General features: G+C 39.6%; 2 protein-coding genes across 3 annotated transcripts; one reads left to right on the top strand and one right to left on the bottom strand.

Moving 5' to 3' along the window:
• Positions 1–172: 172 nt before the first annotated feature.
• On the top strand, positions 173–7,466 carry ndfip1 (Nedd4 family interacting protein 1). Of its 2 annotated transcripts, none has more exons than XM_032554304.1 (8): positions 173–379; positions 1,762–1,855; positions 3,993–4,132; positions 4,218–4,305; positions 4,915–5,039; positions 5,142–5,208; positions 5,331–5,439; positions 6,130–7,466. In XM_032554304.1, exons 1-7 carry the CDS (start codon positions 341–343, stop codon positions 5,435–5,437), a joined length of 660 nt encoding a protein of 219 aa, XP_032410195.1. In that variant the 5' UTR covers positions 173–340; the 3' UTR covers positions 5,438–5,439; positions 6,130–7,466. The 2 variants fall into 2 exon arrangements, with proteins under 2 accessions (XP_032410195.1, XP_032410194.1); XM_032554303.1 differs by having other exon boundaries at positions 174–379; positions 6,178–7,466.
• Positions 7,467–7,827: 361 nt separating this feature from the next.
• Positions 7,828–13,050, bottom strand: fgf1a (fibroblast growth factor 1a). Its single transcript, XM_032554305.1, has 3 exons — positions 12,430–13,050; positions 9,357–9,460; positions 7,828–9,272 (listed from the first exon to the last, which is right to left on the bottom strand). Exons 1-3 carry the CDS (start codon positions 12,599–12,601, stop codon positions 9,072–9,074), a joined length of 477 nt encoding a protein of 158 aa, XP_032410196.1. The 5' UTR covers positions 12,602–13,050; the 3' UTR covers positions 7,828–9,071.
• Between the last annotated feature and the right edge of the window lie 613 nt (positions 13,051–13,663).

Genomic DNA, 13,663 nt, shown 5'->3' with positions numbered 1-13,663 from the left:
AAAATGCAAGTTCGCTGTTGAGTTAGGTTTTTATTTACAAGAACATTATATAGTGCTTTTTTTTACATATGTGTATCTTTTTAATACTATTTAGCTTTATTCTGTAATAATTGTCACGAATCGTATTTTAGGGATATGTGGAGAACTACAGTTACCGACAGCCCTTGAACGCAGCTTCAAAACCGATTTCGGCTCAGAGAAAGAAGGAAGGAGATGGCCGACTAGTAGAAGGAAAATATCACATTTCTGCTTCTTCGTCGGCAAGATTCGTTTTGTTCAAGGTTATTTTTCACATTCTGGAACCGGAGGGGGACGTTTAAAAACATTTAGCCCCTCTTCCATGATGGCAGAACAAAACAACAATGTCAGATATCAGGAGGTAGGTAACAGGTTGCTGGCTCGCTGAAACGCTGCTAACAGCTAGCTGTCAGCTAGCTGTTTGTTTACGGGCGGAGGCCCCATGTGACGAAAAATAATTTATCTGTATTTTAAACAAAACTACACCTAGTCAGGCTCGGGTGATATGATTGTTGCTGCTAAATAAAGGTAGCATGTTTGTTTTAAGCTAATCGGTTAGAACGTTAGATGGCCTGAAAACTAGTGTAGACCTGATTGTAACGCTAACTTCAGGAAAACCTCATAACAGTGGTGTAGAAATGCGACAATAAAGCTAATCAGAAGATAAAAGTTATCGCTAAAATGTAGAGGTTGTAAGTCTATAAGAAATTAACCATTTTAGATCTACATGCATGTCGATGCGAATCTTGTTTTTTTTTTTTTTTTAAACTGCAATACAAAGAAGAAATTACATCCTGTGGAGTTGCGTACTGCGTGTATGCTTTAAAAATAGGCCGGCCTGAGGCATAAGCGATCTTAGCTTTCAGGCCAGGAGAGACCGCTTGCATTTTATTCAGAATATAATAATGTAGATAATAACAAACCCAGTAATTTCATCAGACAGAGCCCTCACAATTCTGTAAATTAATATTGATACGTTTATTTTAGGATCCTTTTGAAATCATTGATAATGTATGTCATTCAATAGCATTGAACTAATGTTATGTAGTAAGTGCTTAAGTAAATAGTTATGATAGAATAGACTTCTGTGGTTGGGTAAACATTGAGAGAAAAGAACAAAACATGAGTCATGCATTAATCTGCTGAATTATGACATCGAACTCTACCTGAAGATATCTGCAAACACCTAAACTTAAAAGCAGTGTTGAGATTATTTTTGCATTTATTTAATTATTTTTTTTGTCTGTTGAGTCCCTGCACTTTGCATTCACAACCAGCCCATTGCTGAAAATTTTTGCTAATGCATTTTTAACAATTACAATAAACACCACACAATATTGCTACCAAATTCTCAGTCCATATACCTCCACACTAATTGGTATATTAAATAAATATAGTTACAAGTGTGCATTTGTTTTTGGTAATGATAGCTTATTAAGAGAAAGTGTTTCAAGTTTAAATTACTTTTTGTTTTGCAATTTTTCTCAAGATGAAGGAACCAGGAAGTGACCCTGGTCAAAGGACAAATATTTGTCCTTTGCTGCTTAAAGTAAACATATCTTCTCTGGATAGCTACAATGTTCAGTAAAATGAATCATCCTATTTACATTAAATGTCACATTACAGACAGCAATAGTGAAGATGTGTTCTTTCAGAATTTCTCCATAATTCTTTGTCATTCAGCATCATAGTGCGTTTTGTTCAGACAAAAAGCTATATTGTTGTGTGCTTTTATTTTAACAGCTGGTGAATGAGGAGGAGCCCGCCCAGCCCTCCCAGGAGAGCTCTGGACAGGATGCACCACCTCCCTACAGCAGCGTTGCTGCAGCCAATGCAGGTTGAGAAAGTTTCTGCTTCACCTCCACCTGTCAGGCAACACCCTTTTTTATTGACTCTGTCCTATTGATACCACTGTATGACAACTCGCCATCTAAAGCGAAAGTGTCTTTAAAAGCAAACAGCATTAATCTTTAAAATGAATCTATTTTTACGAGCAATTATTCTTGCAAAGTGCATAAAACCCAACTACATCTGGAAGTCAAGAGTATTTTGCTGAAGTCGTTCTGTGACCAGCAATCAATAGTTTAAATAAAATGTATTCCATAAAGTTAGAAAATACTACTACTATGATCTGAGTATTAAAATGCATATGAATGGAAAATGACAATGAATGTTCTTCTTGGCCCTAGATTATGTATTACCTAAGGGTGGGTAGGCTGAGTGGAGCGAGTGTCATGTTTCTAATCTTGCATCTTTAGAGGTTATAGGTCAACCAGTGTGTTGCGTAAGTGGGCGCAGCCTGGAGCTCTTCCTGGATGAGTTCATTGATCTGAACTGGTGTTGTCAGTGTTTGAAAGGAGCACTCCTGGATGAGAGCCAGACGACCCAGATAAAAGTCTTGGCTTTTATGGGGAGAGCGTGAGCATTAATGGGCATGTCCGCCGCTAATGCTGTTCTTCCTGCTGTAACTGATTCCACCCAGGCCAGGGTCTGGAATTCTCAGCTGCTGCATTCGTTTTTAGAGAGAAGTGAGAGAAGACTTCTGCGCATGTCAGCAGTCGGTCCTTAACCACAGTGGGGTAATCAGTAGTTCTTAGCTTTCATTTGGGGACAAATGAAAGCTAAGAACTACTGATTTTGGGGACGAAATCTGCTTTTGTCCCCAAAAGCAGATTTAGATTTTTTTCAAAGGTTTTGTTGGGTCTAGTGGCCTTTATTTGAAAGTAGTTTGACAATAAACAGGGTAATGAGAGAGGGGGAAGACATGTGGCAAATGTTGCCAGGCCGGGAATCAAACCTGCGACCACTGCCACTAGGACTAAGGCCTCAATACGTGGGTTGTGCTTTGCCCCTGTGCCACCACAGCACCCCCCAGATTTAGATTTAAATCATTTAAAATTGCCATCCAGACTGTTAGTGTATGTAGTGCATGGCACCTCAGGCCTGAGCTTTCACACACATTTAACCGCTAGTTTGAAAATATCTCCACCATGACCTTAAATCTTGTCAAATTAACTTCCTATCCAAGATATGATGTTCCAAAACCTTCAGGATTTGAGCGCTGATATGCCTGCATTTACGTCTCAAAGTTCCCCTCATGCTTATGGTCTGCGAGAGATTCAAGATTTATTTGGCTGGTACTTATTAAAAATGTGGTCTTTTCTCACCAGCCTCTGACCGTACATATAGCAGTTTAACACTGAAGGATTAGTAATTTCTAATATGTGCTTCTATAAACCATCTGAAGTACTTAAAAACAAGACCTCTAGCAAGAGCGCACAGCTGGTCTCCAATGGGAGACAGAATGGGAGGATCGACTAACCCCCCCAGCCAAGAACGGGTCATAACCCAAGAGGAGAAACGAGCCGTTTTCAAGACAGCCAGCAGCCATCAGACAGAAACTAGATGCTCACTCGACCTGGTCTGGTATCGGGTCGGATCTGTGCGAGAAGCTGACACCCCCAATGGTTACTCCCCTTTTCTTTTCTCTCCCACTTTTCTCTCAGATCAAAATTAAGTGCTAGGCAAAAAGAAAAAAAAGTAATGTTAGACATATCTCTAAAATATACCATGAGAACTTCATTCCAGAGGCAGCAGAAAACAGCTTAAACCATATTTTAAATGTTTATTTAGTCAGTGACATTTCTCTAAGAATTGTATTTATTATTATGCTTATTATTTGTTTCTTTGAACTAGGACAGTTTACAAATAGGTCTACCCTAAACGACATTTAAATATTAACATAGTAATGGTGACAAAAGGGGAAATAAATTTTACTTATGAACTTTCACCAAAAAAACCAACATTTTCTTCCTTTAAACATGTTTTATTTATGTTTGCGTAAAAATCCATCATAACAGGCAGAAATAGCAGAAAGCAAAAACTAAATTTTACATTGCAAATTCAATATTTTTTCTCCTCTTCCTGCAAGCATCAGGCTGATCAAAAACCCTCTTCACTCGTTCCATCCGCAGCGTTCTTTGAATACAAGGAAGAAGGAGGGAGATTTCCCAACCCTCCGTCGTACAACGTTGCCACCACTTTACCCTCCTACGACGAGGCCGAGCGGAGCAAAGCCGAGGCCGCCGTCCCCCTGGTCACCGGAAGGGTCTCGGTACGTCTCCTCTTCTCTCTGCCGTGGTAGGAGGCAGCAGAAGTAAGCAGGAGTCATTGGAACGCATGTCCTGCTGTCGTTGCAGGAAGACGACTTCGTGGCCAGAGACGACTTCGAAGACTCCGACCAGCTGCGGATAGGAAACGACGGCATCTTCATGCTCACTTTCTTCAGTAAGACGTGGTCTAGACATTTTAAGTGTTCACTGGTAAACCGGTGTAGAGAGAGCAGACATTGTACATCTAGAGCAGGTCGGTTCTGATGGCAGACATATGAGGCGTTTTTGACAGAAATGGACCAGGAGCAGATTGAGTCTTTGTGCTTTGAGCTTTGTGACTCTGATTTTTACAGTTTTTTGGGTGGGTAGCTGCTTTTGCTTAATGAATGAAATCGTTATTTGAAGTCAGCATGTTGTATTTATTTATGCTGTGTGTTAAAATTGGTTTGATTAGAAAAAATCTGCAAGAGAGCAAATATGTTTTCACAGCACTTTATATACCATACATCTTTAAAATTGTATGATTGCATTGTTACTAAGTTCAACATGCTAAACCTCCAACTACATAAAGTAGGAACCTTACAATCACTCAAAGTTAATTAGTTATTTTTATTAGCAAGTGTGCATCGTTCCAGATTTTGTCAGTTATCATATTTTAAATGCGCTTTTTTTTGTTTTCGCCACTACACCGTATGACATTCCTCCTTCGTTCCTTTCTGTATTCATACATGTGGACAAACATTTCTCCTGCTTGACATCATTTAGAACATTTTTCTGTCCCCAGTGGCATTCCTCTTCAACTGGATCGGCTTCTTTCTGTCGTTCTGTTTGACCACGTCAGCGGCCGGTCGGTACGGAGCCATTTCCGGCTTCGGCCTGTCCCTCATCAAATGGGTTCTCATCGTCAGGGTGAGAGCGTGTTTCCGTCTCTGCGCTCAGCAGGAAGGAGTCTTACCGTTCAGGGCGCGTCACGTGCGCAGCTCCTTACACCGCATCTCTTTCTGTTCCTAGTTTTCCACTTATTTCCCCGGATACTTTGACGGACAGTACTGGTTGTGGTGGGTGTTTCTGGCTCTGGGTGAGTGAGAGGGATTTTGTATTCATAAAAGTCGTTTTATTCTAGTTAAAACAAACTTCATTTGTTTCTTTTATGACTATATTTCTGAGATTGTCTGTTATGTCATCATTTGTGGATTTCAGGTTTCATGCTGTTCATCAGAGGCTTCGTTAACTACTCCAGAGTGCGCAAACTGGTTGATCCCGCTTACGCCAACCTACCCAGAACAAGAGTGCTTTTCATCTATTAGAGGTGAGTGCACTTAGCCTAGCTGAGATGATCGTTTACTCTGGTTGCTAGAGTTACAGGCACATCTGGTAAATGTGTTAAAAAAAAACTTAAAATAAATACTTTTTTATTACAGGAACATAATTTTAAACACTGAAAGTTTCTGTTATTTTCTTCTCTATAAAATCATTGGTGCCACGATTGTTATCAGTCCGTCTGTTAGTAGTTTTTACACTCTTATACTCTTTCAGGTCTATCGACTAGCTCCAGATCGTCCATAGTCCAGGTTTTCTCCTCGATTTGTGTTGTTGGACTGAGGCTGACTTTATCTTTTTCTGCGTGAATTCTCCTAAAGAAAAGACTGGTTTTAAAACCAATTTTTGGTCGTCACGTTTTGGTGTGGGAAGATGTCTACAGATTAAACCAAACAGTTCTAGATAAAGTCCCAATAGAGTTAAACAAACTCTACATCTCCCCAAAAAATGCATCTCAGAATTTATTACACACTTTATTACACATGTCTTCCCTCCACTTCATTTTCCAAAGTCAAATGAAAGGTGGGATGTTTCAGTGGGAAATTCCTTTACTGTGACGAGATTCTTCTTCTTCTTTTTTTTTTTTTAAAGGTTTTTTTTTTACACATTCACCAGAGTAGCCATTAATATGTTAGCCAAACTAAATACGGCCACATCCGTAACTCAGCATCTGGTGCAGAAACGGACCTTTGATCTCTGTCCGGCCTTCTCTCTTCACGTCGAGCAGATGAAAGGCGGTGAGAGGAGATGAAGCAAAACAATGTTCGAGAGTCGCATGAAGAGACTTCACCGGAAATCAGCCAGACGAGTTCTAGACGAAGACAACCTCAAGATGGTAACATATTCAGGAAATATATAAAACATGTGTTTTTCTTTTGTTTAGACATTTCATTAATGGAACATGGTAAGCAGTAATAGTCCCTTTAGCTATTCCTTAGTGGCTAATGTTAAGTGCTATTTACATCTGTTGTAATGTAAGAGTATTGCCTTATATGATTTGATGGTCGCGTAAGAGCATGCATCTGCCGCCAGGTTATTAATTAGAGCCGAGTTCTTGTTGGTTTTCTAATTCGCGCAACACTGAAGATTGACCACAGCATGCAGCACACTCTGTAACATTCACTTCATCGGTCTAATATCCAATTAGACGTTTGTATTTCAATCAGCCATTGGCTTTAAGCTGTGCTGCTCCTTCTTCAACCACTAGGGGGCAGCGTGGTCTGCACATTTCCAGACGTATTCGTGAGAGACAAACAAGAGAGCCTGCTTGTAATTTGCAGTCCAAACATACCAGTTCGACCTCTGCTTGTTAGAGGTTTCTTTTAATAATTACTGCGGGTTAAATCAGGTGAAACAATCCAAACCTGGAAGAAGAATTCAACTTACTGAGATTGCTCTTGAAAGAAATCCAGCCTCTTGTTTTCATTTCCCCCAGACAAGCATCTAAATCTCTGAGCTGCTGCAGTGGCGCTGCTGAATTTTGGTGTTTGTCTGAGAAGGTCTCATTTGAATGTTGCAGTCTGACCTGCCGATGACTCCGCTGTGAGTCAGGGAGAATCTCTGCTGGAGGAAAAGCTCAGAGATTTAAAGAAAAAAAGAAAAGCTGTCTGGATTTCAGCTGTTAATGATCCAGTTTGAGCAGCTGCATCACAATAATGAGCACAAAAATAGCTGAAATTCCTCTTCCAGGTGGGATTTTTGCCTTAAGATGTAATTGACAGATGTGTTTCTTTTTTCCCTCTCAACTTTCTTCACACTGCATTAGAAGTTGGTATCAATTAAATCAAGAACTTTGCTTTTCAGCTGCACTTGTAGAAGTGTTAGCGGTAAAACCCAGATGATGTTATTCCCAGTCCACACTGAACAGTTTGAATCATTAACTTCGTACTTCTGCCATGGCTTTGATTACACACCAGTTATGCTTGTTTCTATGTGACTTAGAGCTAAACTTTGGGGTTATGTTATGTAACTGTACAGAAATCATGTAGTGTTAAATAAATGTCACTTTCAATGGGTCGTCTGAGTTGTCTGTTTTTATTTTTCTAGTTTTCGCCCACCCATTAATACAACTTTTCTCAAAGTATAAAGCTTCAAGTCAAGAAAGACATGAAACTATAGTTTTTTTATCAGCAGAAACTTAAATGTCACTAAATCACTGAACCTACAACATTTTGAATTTACAAGAATAGTTTTATGTTCCTGTAAACATCAGAGTTCTGGTTCTTACTCATAAATTCACAGGGGAAGTTAAGAGAAACTCAGCAGAGTGCTTGGAACCTGGTTAGAGATACATTTTCCCTGGTTCTTCCTTTCCACATTCAGGCACATCTCTAAGAACCAATTGTTTAATTTAATTAAATACAACAAGGGACATTTATATGTTTCATAGATTTATTGCACATGGATAAAATTCAAGTATTAGTTTCTGTTGGCTCTGACTATCAGCTTGCATGTAATGTAAATCAAAATATCACAGAAGAGCATTTTCTGCTTCAGAAGTTGCTGAACAGAATTACATTTTATTTGTATAGCACATTTCAGCAATAAGGCAGTTCAAAGTGCTTTACATCATAAAAACACAAAAATCAACAATTGAAACAGTAAATTTTTTCAAGTGTCATTAAACATCAAAATGTTGGTTAGTGTTTCATTTATTATGGTGCAAAAGCAACTCTGAGCAGGTGGGTTTCTAGTCTAGATTTAAAGGAACTCGTCTGTTTTACAATTTTCAGGAAGTTTGTTCTAGATTTCTGGTGCATAGAAGCTCAATTTTTTGGAGATGCATGTTTTCTGGGGATCCAGAACCAGAAGGCCTGAGTGGTCTGGAAGGTTGATGCAACAACAGCAGATCTTTAATGTGTTGCGGTGCTAAGGACTGATGTGGTTGTCGTTCATGTCTTGGTACTGATGGCTCTTGAGGCACTGACTCACATCTTCTGTATCTCCACACTCTTAAAAGGAAGTGGTTAGCCCTTCTGATGGCTTTGGTTATTCCTGTTTTTTCCCCCCACACTTTTTCCTTCCACTCAACTTTCCACCAAAATGAACAGCCGGCTTAATTTGGAATAGTGTTTTGTAGTTTATGCCCTTGTGGAGGGAGTCTAAGACTTTCTGCTGGATAATTGCCAAGTCAGCAGTCTTCCCTCTGAGCATGTTAGAGGGAAGATTAGTATGCTCCCTCTAGTATGCTCAGATAAAATGAAACACTTCTTAAAGTCCACTTATAATTGGTCTTATCTGATATTCAAATTTTGGTGAAGTCAGTGTAATGTTTGTACAGCAGTACATAAAGGAAGCCAAGTCTTTTAAAGTTATCTGGTTTATTAACTAACAGCATCAGTCATTATACCCTCAGGTTTCTACCCGCTCCGGTCTGTGGCTTCTTCGTGTCCACTTCTCTTTAATCTTCTTGCATCACCACCTACTGGTGCTTCATATCAATACAGTCAAGATTGTGTTTCGATTAGCTGAGTAAAATTGCTGCTAAGTAAAGGTTGCTCAGATAGTTGTTAGTTGATAGGAAAGATGCAGCTTCATTTATACGGAAGATAAAACTCTAGAGGTAAACTACTCATGCATCAGAGCTCCACATTCCTCACATCCTGTCATTAGAGTGGCTCACTAATCCCAGGAATCCTCCAGCTGTCTGGGGATGAAGAAGATGGCCTTCTGTCCGATGTGGGTTCTTGGGCCTAGTTTAGTTCTGCCGTTCTTCTTCAGGCCGACGTACCAGCTGCTGTCCTGGTATTTCTGAGACTTGTATGTGTTGTAGTAGTTCTCCTCCAGGTTCTCCACGAAGTAGCACTCCTCTGTTACTGTGGACTGACGGAGACAAAAAGGTTTAAGGAATGATTGCGTGAAGCTGAATAGACCTCCAGACCGTTAAAAGTAGCTGTGGATACTCACTGAGCCGTACAGACGGCCTTCGGCGCTCATGGCCAGATATCGCTCTGCCGCCGTTCCCCGGATGACGACGACGCCTCTGCCCACGGCTTTGAGCTTCAGCACAGCTGACAGGAAGACAGGCGAGAACTCAAACTAGATGCAAACCCTTAAAGACGCACTCAAACCTACAGGAGCTCCACTGCAGCTGGTTCTATTCAGAAAGCCACTGTTGTTATTTTAGAAGCCAAATAAATAACTTATCTGACAGATTTAACCTTTGACCCACACCGCAGAGCTTCAGAAACGGATATGATGATCAGTTAATCGTATTTATGTAAACATTTAGGAGAGTGTTTTCATTTTCAGCTCGTTTAAATGTGCTTTTGATGAAAAAAAAAAAAAAAGGTGTCGACACACTCTGAGAGGAAAGGAAACACGTGTTGATTCCTGTTTGTTGTGTTGGTTTGACAACAGGAAAACATTTCCTGCAGATCTGATCCATGCAAACATCTTCAGCACAGCTGGGGAGCAAATCACAGCGAGCGCTTCACTTTCTCCACGTTGCGTTACAGCCTCCAAAACCCCACAATAACTTAACAAGAGTTCTCCCCTCAAAGCCAATACCCCATGTTGAGAAAGCGGAAAGGTTCTGTTCGCAATTTAATCTAGAAAATAAGAAAACTCCCACATACTCAGAATGACACTTGCATAATTAAAGCATTTTTGTTAATACTCTGTGTTCCAAATTACTATGCAAAGGATATTTTCTCGGATTTTCTTAAATGGTCAATGCAAATGATGGTCAGTATAATTTTATAGTCGTGAACTATTACAGTATAAATCAAATTTTACTGAACAAAGCTCTTCATGAGAGCAGTATTTTTTTCAAAAATAAAAAACTCAAAATGCACTGTTCCAAATTATTATGCACAGCAGATTTTCTAAACATTTTATGGATTATAAAGAACTGCAAACGGTCATTCTTTGAATGTGCAGCCTTAAGTGGTCACATGTACTAAAATCAAAAGCTATTTCAATCAAAAACATCTTAACAGACCGAGTTACATGTTAACATAGGAGCCCTTCTTTGGTATCACCTGCACAATTCTTGCATCCATTGAACTTGTGAGTTTGTGGAAAGTTTCTGCTTGAATTTCTTTGCAGGATGTCAGAAAACCTTCCCAGAGCTGCTGTTGTGATATGAACTGAGCACAGCAACATTGCCCACATCACAAGAGATGTTTTGAACTTCGTCCTTCTCTCTCTGCTCTTTTGTCCTGCCCTGCATCCACAAAAGTCTCCTTTTCAAGCCCCGATTATTAGATTTTTATTTGTAAAGAAAATTCAAACCCACACACGATGAAGTACTTTCTGTCAGTCTGCTCCATAAAGTAAAACTTACAAAAATTCAGTAACATCTGTGGTTGAAATGTAACAAAATGTGAAAAAGTTTAAGCGCTCTGAGCTCTTGCCAGGCACTGCACCTCATATTACACAGCATTCCTTCTGTCCTTTGAAACATTTATTTTCCACTGTTTCACTTGTGAACTTCAAATAAAGCAACTACGGTAAAGAGCCAGATCAGGTTTCCTCCTCAATAAATGAGAGAGAGAGACATTATACTTTCAAATGTCTCTTTCCAATAGATGTAATTTGAATGCATTTATTCAGTGACATTAAAAAAAACTGTCTTAAACTAAAACTTCCTCCGCACAATTACTGGTACCCCAAAGAAGCCCTTTAAAGATAAATGTGTTTATCCTTCATTTGAGTTTTTTTCTGTTAATCAGAGCATGTGATCAATGAGTAAACTATGATTTATTGGGTATAACAGCAATGCAAAACATTTCTTTTATCCATTTTCTTTGGTGAAGTCCCATATTTATCTTACCTCTGGGCGCAGTGAGCAAGACGGTTAAAAAATCTGTGAGATCAGCAGCACAAAATTGCACAGTGGTATCACAAAGTTTCCATAACAACCTTTAGAAACTATAGTAGCTACACGCCAACTGGTTATAAAAGAAAAACTTTTATGTTCAGCCATCAACAACAAACTTGTGGAGCTTCCTAAACGCAGAGAAACGCTCCACATGGGTCTGTTGTGAAACAATGGATGACAAAGTGACTCATGTCTCCTGTTAAGCATGGTGGAGGTTATATGATGCTGTGGGTCCGTTCCTCTTCCAAAGGCCTTGAGAACCTTATGGCACATTTTAAAGATAATCCTTTTCTACCACGTAGCTACAAATGGGTCGTCACTAAGTATTTTCTAAGTCTTTCTAATCAACACATGAATGTTTTTCCCGTGTCTCCGCATAAAAAAGGACTGAAAGCTACAAAAGTGGAGTAAGATGGTAACGTCTTACATTTACTCCGTTGCTTTTACATGAGTCATGTTTTTGGGGAAAAGAAGACTACTAGGAGTATTTTCACTAAGCTGTACTTTTTACTTTTTGAGTACTTTTATTACTTGAGTAAAATATCTGGATACTCGTCCCACTGAGAGTAACTTCACTGAATGAAGCTTCGTTTTAACCAAATATTCACCAGACACGGACACACACCTGCAGCTTTTGTTAAAGTTTTATACTGAAAGAATTTAGATTTGGATTTTTTTCCCTGCAATTATATGAATTACTTTCATTTTTGGTCTTTAAAATACAATTAAAAAAAAAAAAAAATAACACTATATTTTTTATTTTGTCTGATGATATAATTTTTAAATATTAAAAGATTCATCTTTTGATGATTTACTACTTGAAATACCAAATACTTTTTTTTTCTTTTACTCTTACTTGAGTAAGTTCATAAATTCCTCGCTACTTTTCACTGTTACTTGAGTAAAACTATGTTGAAGTAATGCTACTCTCACTTGAGTACAATTTTCGGGGTACTATACCCACCTCTGAATAAAACCGCAAAGCTCCATAAAGCTGTGTGCTTGTGACTTTAGAGAAGATCCCAATCATTTCCGAGCTTCGCTGGTTTGTGGGCCGTGCTGCAGTTTGATGCACCACCGGAGGAAGTGAAGGCATCATGCTGCAGGCCTGACCTGGATGGAAAATGCGCAGTGTGCTGCGGCGGCCTCACTCACTGTGATCATCCCGCTCATCCCGCTCGCCCCGCACCGTCCCATCGGCCAGGATCTGGAGGTGGTATCCGCCGTTCATGCAGTACAGCCGCGTCGGCCGCCGGTAGTCGCGCAGCGTGGGGCCGCCGTCAAAAGCTCGCTCTTCTGCCGCGAACGCGTCTTCATCCGCCATCATCCTCAGGGGACAGCGGGGCTCAGCAGGTGGGTCACAGGTAGGGGTGGGGGGGGGATGGTCTGCGTCCTGCGGTGGTCTACTGTTTGTGTCGTCGAGAGCGAGCGAAGCGCGCTCCCGATTCCTGCCTCAACCTGCACCTTCCGTCATGAATCAACTGGGATTAAAACTCCCTAAAACGGTTCATAACTGGAACACACCTGTATAAACATGTTGCATTTTAATACTCCAGTTTTATTTCGATATAGCGATAACGTGAAGCTTAGTTTCACATTGTTCCTAGTTAGGCTGGATGTAAAATATACCTGTAGCAGATGTTTAATCCAGATGTTTTCATTAGAATCAGTGAGTTTCAAAGGACATTCGTTTTTTTTCATTACTTCTCTTTATTTTGCCGCTGCAGTGTAATGTTAATTCTTTATTTTCACAATTATGTTTATTTGCCGAGTGTGCTATTCAAATAAAATTGATGATGACAAAACAAGTTTATCAGTCGTATGTTTCCACCACTAAAGCAACCTTCTTTTCACAGGACTCTGAAAAAATAACACAGGTGAAATTTGATCACAAGAGAACTGTGACCTCCCCAGAGCATGATGCTGCCACCACGTTTCATAGCAGGGATGTGGTGAATGGTCTCAGGCCTCCCCAGAACACCTATATTTTTGAGAGATTAAATTACATAAAATGGGATCAGTTGGACAAATATATTTGCCATTCTTTATTTTTTATTTAAAAGAGGATTAATGAACAAAGGAATGCCAAACGTTCCAAATTTTCGTTTGTAAAATTGTTGGAAATTCATGAATTGTTTTCCTTCCACTTTGCAATAGTCCACTGCTTAATTTCAGTCTGAAAACTAAAGGAGTACATTTAATTCTGTGGTTTAATATGACAAAATTGTGTTGCTTTTCTCACCTGAAAGATACCTTCTATATAAAGATGTTTGATAAAACATTATGCTGAGTATCCCACTGATTAATTGCTATTTTATGTGTTTAAAATGTATTTAAAAAGACGTGATTCCCACTGGCTCCCTCATCAGGTGTGAGCGCCTTTACAGTG

Source organism: Xiphophorus hellerii, chromosome 23 (genome assembly GCF_003331165.1).
Source record: "Xiphophorus hellerii strain 12219 chromosome 23, Xiphophorus_hellerii-4.1, whole genome shotgun sequence".
In the NCBI taxonomy this organism is placed as follows: Eukaryota; Metazoa; Chordata; class Actinopteri; order Cyprinodontiformes; family Poeciliidae; genus Xiphophorus; species Xiphophorus hellerii.
Note: the sequence above shows the minus strand (reverse complement) of the source record. Positions and strands in the feature narration are given on the sequence as shown.

What these genes read in the sequence shown, in the direction of transcription:
- ndfip1 (XM_032554304.1), top strand. Translation starts at nt 341, where the DNA reads ATGATGGCAGAACAAAACAACAATGTCAGATATCAGGAG. An exon ending in TGGTCACCGGAAGGGTCTCG is followed by an intron (nt 4,133 to 4,217) that starts GTACGTCTCCTC and finishes CTGTCGTTGCAG; the next exon opens with GAAGACGACTTCGTGGCCAG. An exon ending in AATGGGTTCTCATCGTCAGG is followed by an intron (nt 5,040 to 5,141) that starts GTGAGAGCGTGT and finishes TTCTGTTCCTAG; the next exon opens with TTTTCCACTTATTTCCCCGG.
- fgf1a (XM_032554305.1), bottom strand. Translation starts at nt 12,601, where the DNA reads ATGATGGCGGATGAAGACGCGTTCGCGGCAGAAGAGCGAGCTTTTGAC. An exon ending in GGATGAGCGGGATGATCACA is followed by an intron (nt 9,461 to 12,429) that starts GTGAGTGAGGCC and finishes TCTTCCTGTCAG; the next exon opens with CTGTGCTGAAGCTCAAAGCC. An exon ending in AAGGCCGTCTGTACGGCTCA is followed by an intron (nt 9,273 to 9,356) that starts GTGAGTATCCAC and finishes TGTCTCCGTCAG; the next exon opens with TCCACAGTAACAGAGGAGTG.